Source organism: Pogona vitticeps, chromosome 3, assembly GCF_051106095.1.
Source record: "Pogona vitticeps strain Pit_001003342236 chromosome 3, PviZW2.1, whole genome shotgun sequence".
Lineage (NCBI taxonomy): Eukaryota > Metazoa > Chordata > Lepidosauria > Squamata > Agamidae > Pogona > Pogona vitticeps.
This window is the reverse complement of record NC_135785.1, coordinates 246,590,566-246,601,044: the sequence shown is the minus strand read 5'-3', so window position 1 is coordinate 246,601,044 and position 10,479 is coordinate 246,590,566. Positions and strand designations below refer to the sequence as shown.

Here is a 10,479-nt window from a genome sequence, read left to right as displayed (position 1 = left end):
CATTTAGCCTAAAATAGCTATACCATAGATTTTGGATGTTCTTTAAAAACCCCAGTTCAGGCCACCATTAAATTTCGGATAAAGAGAACAGATTTATTTCATGAGTGCTGCAGTTACTTGCACTACACTATTTCACAGCCATTCATAATCAAGGGACTAATTATAGCCTAAAGTAATGGTTTAGCTAATATTCTCCAATGCTTTTTGTAAAATTAAAAAAAAATTAATATGTCTGTTTTGCAAACTGGGACATCCCAATTGTCTTGAAGATGTTTGTCGATGGCTGTCTTTTATCTGTTTATTTACTTCAATGAACTTGTCACTTATGTCAGTGTACTTCATGTACTGTACTGTCTGTTTTCTCCTGGCCTTCCCTTCCCGATGATTTCACACGGCTCCTTCTGTTTCCACAGGACAAAACAAGCGCCCTAAGTCTCAGCAACGTTGCCGGCGTCTTCTACATTCTGGTTGGAGGCCTGGGCTTGGCTATGCTGGTGGCTTTGATAGAGTTCTGTTACAAATCCAGGGCAGAGGCGAAGCGAATGAAGGTGGCAAAGAGTGCACAGACTTTTAATCCAACTTCCTCGCAGAATACCCAGAATTTAGCCACTTATAGAGAAGGTTACAACGTATATGGAACCGAGAGTGTTAAAATTTAGGGGTAGGACTTAGGGCCTACTACAGTGAGTGGGTGATGCGTCATCTTGTCATGCAGTGTTGTGACCTGTCTGTCCAGTGGTGGTGAACTGCTTGCTTCTAAGAGAGCTTCCTCTTTTTTGGAAAATTGGTTCCGTTAATTTTGGCTGCAGATGTTTAATATACCTCCTTATATGTTGCCAATAGACATCTGCATTGCAAAGGTTTTGCTTTGTTTTTTGTAAGTGCATCTGTATATACATGTATTTATTTGATAAAATTATATATGTGTGCATTTGTCCATGTACAATATATCATAATATCAAATAGGTGCATGTATACATGTGTGTCTCTGTCAGAGCAGGACATGACAGTTATGTGAAATATTAGATTTTCTGCTAAAAATGTAGGTTTCTTGATGAAAGGTTACGCCAAGTGACATTTCTAGATACACCAGCTTGGATAGGCAGGACAGGACTTCTAATATTTATTATAATCACTTGGAAAAGTTACCCTTTTCTGCACTGTAATGCCCAAATTTCTATAACCAGCACAGCTATGCCAGCTAGAAGAGAAAGATCATTTACTAAATCCAATCCATTGAAATAACTGGGACGTGTGAGTTAACACTAACATAAATCCTTTAGTTTCAGTGGGTTTACCCTGGTTGACATTAAAATTGGATTTAGCCTATCTGCTTCTAGCCTAAGCCATCTTCAGTTGCATTTTCATGGAACAGTACAAGCAAACCACACAATGTGTTTGATGATGATATTTTCAAGAGCCCAAATGAAGCATCACATACGTTTATGTGCTCCAAGAGTCCTTATATTGTTACAGGGGATCTTCCGTTTTGATTTCATGCTGCAGTTGCTTGAACTATCTCTACTCCTCTAGCTTTCTCCAGGGCTCATAGTTGGATACCTACCTCACTGAAGTGATCTACTCATGCTTTTCCATGAATAGGAGTGCAGCCCAATTGGTGGTGCTCCTGGAAGGCAGCTTTTGATCAAAATCCGATGCCTGGTGATGCCTCAATAGAACAATCTGGATGCCACTGAACTGATACTAAAGCAGATCAGACAGAAGACCTGTTCTGATGCAGTCTCACAGGAATGACTTTTATGAGATATGATCTCACATGGCAAGGTGTTTCATCCTAAGCGATCCCCTTAACTGCATGGATCATCCTCAGGAGAAGCAGCTACTCTCAGCTGCAGCTAGGTCTGTAGATATAATCTGTATTTTGTAGATGTAATCTGACAATTTGAGTGACATATGAACTTTCAATAGACTTTAATTATGTCAGCATAGTAGGAGCATGTGCATACATGCAGGCCATGCCCACATGTCCAAAAATAGACACATTTCTCCCTTTGTATACATAATAATATGTGGTCTGAAGCTATGAGGGTTGATATCCCTCAGAATTCCAAAAAAGAAGAGGCATGCCAAAATAATACAGTTTTGCAAATATCCGCTGGCTACTGAAGCACACCAAAGAATTACAGAAGATCAGTATATGCTTTATAGACTACAGTAAAGCTTTTGACTGTGTGGATCATGAGAAGCTTTAGATTGTTCTTAAAAAAATAATAGGTGTCCCCCTGCATTTGATTACCCTGATGCATAACGTATATTGTGGACAAGAAGCTACTATTTGCACAAAATATGGAGAGACAGAATGGTTTCCTATAGGCAAAGGTATCAGACAAAAGTGCAGTTTATCTCCCTATCTGTTCAATCTGTGTGAAGGACATATCACACAGAAAGCCAAACTAGATTCAGATGAAGGAGATCAAAACTGGTGGAAGAAACATCAATAATTTAAGATGTGCAGATGACACAACCTTACTAGCAAAAAACCAGCAATGATCTGAAATCATTTTTGGCTAAAATGAAAGAAGAAAGTGCCAAAGCAGTTGAACGTTAAGAAGACAAGAATCATGACTCCTGAAGGACTACACCATTTTGATGCTGACAGTGAAGAAATTGAAATTGCTAAAGAGTTTGTATCTTTTAGCTCTATTGTCAATCCAAATGGAAACTGCATTCACAAAATTAGAAGACTGAAGGTCAGAAGGTCAGCAGTAAACGAATTAGCAAAGACCATCAAGCGTAAGGATGTGTCACTGGAAGCCAAGACCAAAATAATCCATACTATTGTATTCCTGCTTGCTGTGTACAGATGTGAAAGCTGAGTAGTGAAGAAAGCTGAGTGAAAAAAATTGTTTGAAACATGGTGCTGGAGGACAGCTTTGTGGATAACCTGAACGGCTAGAAAAATGAAGAAGTGGTTTCTAGATCAATTCAAGCCTGAACTATCTCTGGAAAAGATGCTAGGAAAGCAGGAAAAGAGGGAGACCAAACAGGATATGGTCTGACTCCCTAAAGGAGGCCATAAGCTTGGGTTTACAAGAGCTGGGCATTTTGGAGATTGCTCATTCATAGGGTTGTCATAGGTTGAAGGCAACATGAGACCACGTAACACTCCATACTGACCATGCTGGCTGGGGGATTCTAGAGGGTAAAATCCGTAAAAGTAACGTTTCCAAGTTCTGGGAGCTATACAGATCACTTCTATACATCTGTTTCTTCTCCTCCAGACACTGCAATTGTTAACGCAATATATTTCAAGAGATACATTGAAGTGGGAGGCTGGATTAGGACCATAGTGTAGGGAAGGGCAAAGAGTTAAAGCATTCTGGCCCTTATGTAAGGGTCCAGATCTAGATTTGGTCCCCACACTGGCAGCTCATGAAAAACAATTCTAAACTCAAGGGAAGAACTGTGTGATTCAAGTCACATATATCTGGTACACAGTCTATTTGTGTCTAGCACCCAAGTCACATGTGACTAATCGGCCCACTCCACCACACATAGTGAATAGCTGGCCAGATAACTGATTTCAGTGAAAATGTGGGCATGGTGACAGTTGAGAAATACTTCCTGACTGTGGCCTCCATCATTTTGAACCACAAAAATACCATTTTAATATAGTATTCGAAAACCCATAGCCTCCTGAAATTGGGATACATAGGCTTGTACCACATTGCCACCTGTAAGATGCCCTAGTTTTATTTCTGCCCTCCAATTCATCCTTCATATCTCCTGATGCCTCAGTGACCTTAACACCATTTCTCCTTGGCAGTAATCTTTGGAACCCCATGCGTGTTGTAGTATAGCAAGTATGGGGTGACCTCCAGAGGAACTGGGGCCACACATGCTCTTCTTGGGCCTTGGAGAGCCAGAGCTCTCCTATGGCCATCACAAAATGGGATTTTAAACTTAAAAACTCTTTTTGCCCTTATGTGACCAAAAATATAGTTTCTATATTTCAAAAAATATGGGAGGAAGGGGAGGCTCAGAGGCCTATGTGGAAATGCCCTCCAACCATGCTAGAGGGCATAAGGAGAATTTGGGAGGTTTGTTTATCTATTTTATTTCATTTCAATTTTTGGCTGGGGAGCTTCACAAATACTAGGGGCCATATTTGGTCCCCTTTGGCCTGTCCCCACTCCTCTGATACAGTATCCAAGTAGTAGACATTCACTGAGGCTTTCATGAGGCTGACTTCCAGCGCTTCAGGTAGAAACATGGTGCCATCTGTCCCAACATGTCTTTATGCTATTAGTCCAAGAAACATTTCTTGGGACTCATGCTCCTCAGAACATCTGGAATATACCACATGCCAGGTTAAGAAAGCCCTCCCAGCAGTTGAGATTTCCCACCCATTTTTATCCACTGGGACGGTCTGGACTATTGTGCCTCCTTACTTTTTCGTTCTTCCTGCAGTATTTGCAGCGCTTCTATCTATCTCTTCCAAACCATGGTTGAAAGAGCTGTTCCAGGCTAGTCCATGGTTCAATGTTCAATGTTCTCCTAGTGGAATTCCTGACTTCAAACAGAAGATAATCCTTCTGCCTTCCTTCCCAACTATTCCACAAATTGAGCTTAAACCCTTTCTCATTTTTAGAAACTTTTTGCCCTGCATCATCTAGAAGGAGACTAACATCATTAAGCAAGAGGAACAGTTGACCAGCTCTTTGGATCCTCAGTCAATACTGTACAACTAAAGGAGACAGAGCTGCAACACACAGCAAGGAGGGGGGGAATATGAAGCACAGAAAATAGCTTTTTATTATTGTTACTCAGGTCTTTCTTCACATCAGTTAGCAAGCTTAGCTGTATTCTGCCAATCATGCGGCCTTCCACCAGCTGTTTGAATATATTCGGTCCATGCAGGATAGGCTTGGAAAGTTACTGTTCAAAAGTAATTTGGTACAATGGCCTCTGTAGAAAGAAAAAAGTGATCTGTTGTCCTTGCCTGTTGCAATGTTGCTTGTTGTGTTACTTGTTCCATTTCTTATTACATTTTGTCACTTTTTTTGTTAGCTTTCATAATAAAGCATTCAAAGAATCAATGAGAATGACAGGAAACATGACAAACTCCACTTTAAAATGTCTTTTGAAATGTCATCGAGATTCGCATCAGCCTCCATCTGTGTCTTCCATAACCTTGCTAAACCCCGCTAATTCACTATTACAAATCAAACACCCACATCTTGGCTCACCTTCCTTGTCCTGGAACTCTACCGCACAAATTACTATTTATGTAATATTAAAATTATTTAGAACTGTCCAGAGATGAGGCTTCATTAGAATCTCAAATAAGAGGGGGTGTGGAGACAAGATGCATGAGTTTCCTGTGCTCAGAAACAAGACATTTGAGTTCGCCATATATATATTTTTGTCCCACTTCTCTTAGCATGCTGTTCCATTGCTTCCAATTCCTTTAGTCAGGGTTTTTTCCCCCCTGCACCCAAATTACTGGTTTGTGCAAATGCTTGAAAAGTCTAGATCATTGGAAAGTAGCCATTGCACAGAAGGCACCTCAGCCTATGTTTTTTGAGATAATTACAGTCACTGCAAAGATGAAAAGCAATTGTCTGAATCCACCCTTTTTGTATGTGTGTGCCCTTTGCACACATGCGCACACGCACGTACACCCCAAAAACATGTTTGCACCAAGTTGTGTTGTAATCATGGAGCTTTCATTCAAAACTAACTTGTCCCAATGAATGCAGTGGGAGTGGTGACTAATTCTGGATCCGTCCCAATATGATCGGTCAGAACTTTAGATATTATGTTTTGTGGGAGTTTTGTTTGTTTTTAACATTTGTGGTGTGCCTTAGTTGAAAGAAAAGTGAGATTGAAGTGTTTGGATGGATGGGAAGGAAGGAAGGAAGGAAGGAAGGAAGGAAGGAAGGAAGGAAGGAAGGAAGGAAGGAAGGAAGGAAGGAAGGAAGGAAGGAAGGAAGGAAGGAAGGAAGGAAGGAAGGAAGGAAGGAAGGAAGGAAGGATTCATTCAATGAGATCAAAGTCTTGTCCCATTTATTTCCATATGAAAAACAGGCATATGTTTAAAGCCTCTCTTCTATTACTTCAAAAGACTTTAATAAACTGTCACTGAAATGTTCATAAAACAGACATGTTTAATTTTTAAAAAAACTGTTTAGTGTAGACTTTTTTCACTTGAACTTGCTTCCAATCTTTACAAGTTAATTTGTCAGAGAATTTTAGGGCCCATAGCCTAACTGATACAGTATACAAGAAATCTGAGAGGAAGAAAACACAAATAAGGCTTGATTTCCAAGGAAACTGGGTAACAGAGTGACATTTTACATTTGTCTACAAAGATTGACTTTCACTAAATTTTAATACAATCAGAATCCTAGTTTGATCTCTCAAAAACTTTGATTTGTTTTTGAAAAAAATGTAAAATGTACATATATGAGCAGTTAAGATGATAATGCAGATGTCTACATATAGATATTTTTGGTGTTTGCTGTGTGTTGTTTTGCTCAGGAATAGAAATATGGTAACACTTTCTTTTTCTTTCTTTTTCCCCTGTTTGTTCTCCATCTGTCTTTATGCCCCTTTTTTCCTGCCTCCTAGCTGACCTTTTCTGAAGCCATACGAAACAAAGCCAGACTATCCATCACGGGGAGCGTGGGAGAAAACGGCCGCGTACTCACGCCCGACTGCCCAAAGGCCGTACACACTGGAACTGCAATTAGACAAAGTTCAGGATTGGCGGTAATTGCATCAGACCTACCATAAAAACCAAAAAAATAATCGAGTGCCTTAATTAAACTGTGTCAGTGACTGACGGGAATACAGCACGGGACTGTAACACGACACGGGAAATGTCATTGATGAACTTAGGATCGGGCTGAGTATGGGAAGGGTTCCCACATGTGCCAACATCATCAGCAACAAATGCGTGTGCATGGGCTCGGCTCGGAAACCCAAACTCAGATTTTATATCAGGAAAAAAAATCATAATTTAGTTTTATTGGGGGGAGGAGGGGACAGGGCAGAAATATTAACAGCAACAAATTTCACTCGAGTGGACTTTTAAAAACTAATAAGACGCGCCAGTATAGCGCATCAAAACTGTGAAGGACATAATTGACAAAAGACTTAGGTCTTTGTCTCAGCAAAGTGGGAAAGCAATTGCTATAGAAATCAATGAACATGATAACCTGTGTCTCCAGATGATCAGCATTATACAATGGGAAGACTATCCAGCTGTGGAAACCAATCACTAAACTGTGATAAGAAAATAAATATGTAAATCCTGTGAAAAAATAAATAAATTACTTTTTCTTTGGGAAAAAAAGGAATATTGAAACATGCTTGCTTTTTAACGGATGTAAATTCAGTAGAGGACAAACACAATTCTTTTTTCTAACCATCTTAGGGAACAATTCATTGCAATAATTGATATAAAATGGCATCACTGTAATAAAATTCAAAGACTTTTTTTTTTACACACATTGTTGGTCATCCTCTCATTTGCTGTTACCGTCATTCTGTTCCATCATTCAGTGTTCCACGGATTTGCATCTGTCTAACTACAGGAAACCAACAAATACGTTTAGAGAACACCATCAGTCTGCAGTGTAGAATCAAAGAGACTACGGGTCACTCATGTTACCGATATTATTTATAATCTTGTTCTGTGTAAAAAGAAAACTGTGGTTTTTGTACCCACCAAAAAGAATAAAACAACAACTGTTCTTTTAATACCTACTGATCTGGAGTGGTTTCCTGATCCTCAGAAATGCAGCCTTACAAGCAGGTGAACCAAAGCTGAGAATTTTTCTTGATATGAACTTGCGTTCTGATAATGTGAAGTGAGACCAAACATTATTTTTGATTATCTGGACAAAGAAACCATTGCTCTTAGAGGCTTCACCATTGTGTTCACATGCAAGGCAGCTGGATGAGTGTGCGTGTATCCTAGCCTAAACAACAGCAACAATGCTTCTACTCCAAGGAAATACAAACTACAAAAAAAGTATATAAATTTAAGTGACTCAAACAAGCATGTTCTCCACCACACACTAGCAATGCACCATGTAGTTTGTTTCTGTGCAGCATGGGAGAGGCAAGGATCTTATACAAGACACATAGAATCTCCACTTGAGCTTTACAATCCTTGATAAGCCATTCTAGCTGCTGAGATTTCACCAGATGCAGTCCACACCTTTTCTTACATGCAGCATCCTTAAGCATCTTCTCTGCTCCTGCTTCAGTCTTGCAGAATGTTACTTTTTGACAAAATAGAGTGGGGAGTCTTTCCAAAGCCTGGGCAAGAAAGGATTAAGGAGATCTCATATAATCCAATTTATCACATACTGTACATTGAAAGCCCAATTTTTCAACAACCTTGAGCTGTTTGTGTTATCTGCTTCTTAGAGGAATCTCGTGGCACAGTGGTTAAACTGCAGTACTGCAGCCAAAACTCTGCTTATGACCTGGGTTCAATCTCAAGTAGCCAGCTCGAGGTTCACTCAGTCTTCCATCCTTCCAAGGTTGGTAAATTAAGTACCCAGCTTGCGGGGGGGGGGGGGAGGCAATGTGTAGCCTGCATAATTAAATTGTAAATTGCCCAGAGACTGTTTTACGTGCTGTAGAGCAGTATATAAGCAACATACTTTGTTTTAGCTTTGCCTTTGCTTTGTGACTGATTAGCATTTGTCCTCAGTAAAAGGGCAATATCAAGGCATGTTTTTTGACCTCAACAGGGCCTCAAGAACTTTTTGTTGAGGACAAGGAAATTTGTGAATCTTCATTACATTCTTACACTATGGCAAGAATGTTGAATTTGACTGGTCCAAATGGAGGAAAGTTGTATTTTAAGTTTCTATAAGACTTTTGTGAACTGCTAAAGTTTTCCCATACACAAAACACAAAAAAGTTGAGCTTTAGAAAAGTAAGGAACTGAGAAAAATGAAATGGACCCATCTTGCTATCCCTAATTTCATTACTTTCTTTCTTCCTTCCTTCCTCCATTTCTTCCTTTCTTTTCAAAATACTTGTATATCATGTAAAACCTCCTCACCAGTAAGTCAAGCACTTGTTCATAGAACTTAATTTATTCTGCAAAATGGTATAAAAACAATTTTACATAAGCAATCATTCAATAAATTGTAGTGTACATTGGACAAGAAACTGGAGAAATTAGGAGCCTGCCTAGTAAGGTAACACATAGCACCAGCCACTAAGATTATGTCCAAAATGGCAACTCGGTTATAAATCTCTCACTCACCACCCACAACACTGAGGATCCCTTGGCTATCACCATCTTGTGAGTTTCCCTGCTTCTGTTACAGGTGGATAAACATAAAAACAATGAAGTTTTGTCACATGGTGAATGATCTTTGGCATATTGTTAGGAAAAAGGAGGATCTGGCAACCCTTCATCAAAATGGTGCCCCTCCAAGTAAAAGAATCATGCAATCTGGATTTTACATACAATATTCAAATGTCGTCTGACTTCTGCCTGTGGACTAGAATAGAACTAAGGTTACAAGAAGAGCAGTGGCTCAGGACTTGAATGGACATTGCCTAAAAAGCAAGTTGAGGTGAAATGGTTGGGTGAACAGTGGGACACACTTGAAGGAAAGCAGGCAGAAATGACTTGCAGACTGTCCCATCCATTTTAAAAATATATACAAGTTTTGCGACACTTGTTCTTGCAGTCTAGGATTCCAGGTGCATGGGAATATGTGCTTTCTTTTTCAGAAGACATTTGATTGTCAGAAGGCAGTGCTCTATATTATTGCTTCATGAGAGTGCAGTGATGTTATTGTGCTGGCAGAGCAAATCAACATGCTACACGGCAATTCTAAAAAGGAGGGCAGGCCAAAACAAAAAAATAACTTTGAAACTGGACTGCATGTCAGCACCAATTTTGTCACAGATGCAGCAAACAGTCTGCCTTTTGGTCACATTTGAGGATGTTTGGGCAAGTTCAAGTTATAATTTTTTTAGAAGTAAATTTGTTTTAATCCCTGTGCTGAAACAAGTGACTTTTTAACATTCCCAGATTTAAAATATTTCAAATAAGTTTAAAATATCGGCCTTGTTTATCTTGAAACAGAATTATTGGCCCCACCCACTTTTTTATTTGGAAGGAATCCAGGCTGCAGAGGCTGAAATTGATCCTCAGAAAAGACCTTTCAAAAGGCAAAAACAACCACTTTGGTATAGGAAACCAGCTGGGTATGAAACCCAAGCTTCATTCTGTGTTCCTGCTGCAATTCTTCAGAAAACTTCCAGTTTATGAATCTGGATATTGTATGTCCGTACCCATGATTCAAACAGCCAAGAAATAGCCCACCTTGCTGCACAATATCACACCTGCATAGCCAGCAAGAAAAGGGCTGCTAAGCTTTACATAGCAAATGGCAGCCTGAATGTTGACAACACCAGGCTACTCTCTTCTGCTCACTACCATTCACAAAGAGACACGACACAAGGGAAAATCCC

General features: G+C 39.7%; 1 protein-coding gene across 4 annotated transcripts in view; it reads left to right on the top strand.

The window, feature by feature from the left end:
- GRIA4 (glutamate ionotropic receptor AMPA type subunit 4) overlaps window positions 1–7,728 on the top strand; it is a 295,426-nt gene extending 287,698 nt beyond the window's left edge. For 2 of the 4 annotated variants that reach the window (XM_078390085.1, XM_020805165.3), the window contains exons 16-18: window positions 414–548; window positions 6,595–6,735; window positions 7,531–7,728. In XM_078390085.1, coding sequence (XP_078246211.1) covers window positions 414–548; window positions 6,595–6,735; window positions 7,531–7,608 — 354 coding nt within the window. In that variant the 3' untranslated portion in view covers window positions 7,609–7,728. Of the gene's footprint in view, window positions 1–413; window positions 662–6,594; window positions 7,322–7,530 lie in introns of those variants that run through there. The other 2 variants (XM_020805166.3, XM_020805167.3) reach the window with 1 other exon arrangement.
- Window positions 7,729–10,479: the final 2,751 nt, after the last annotated feature.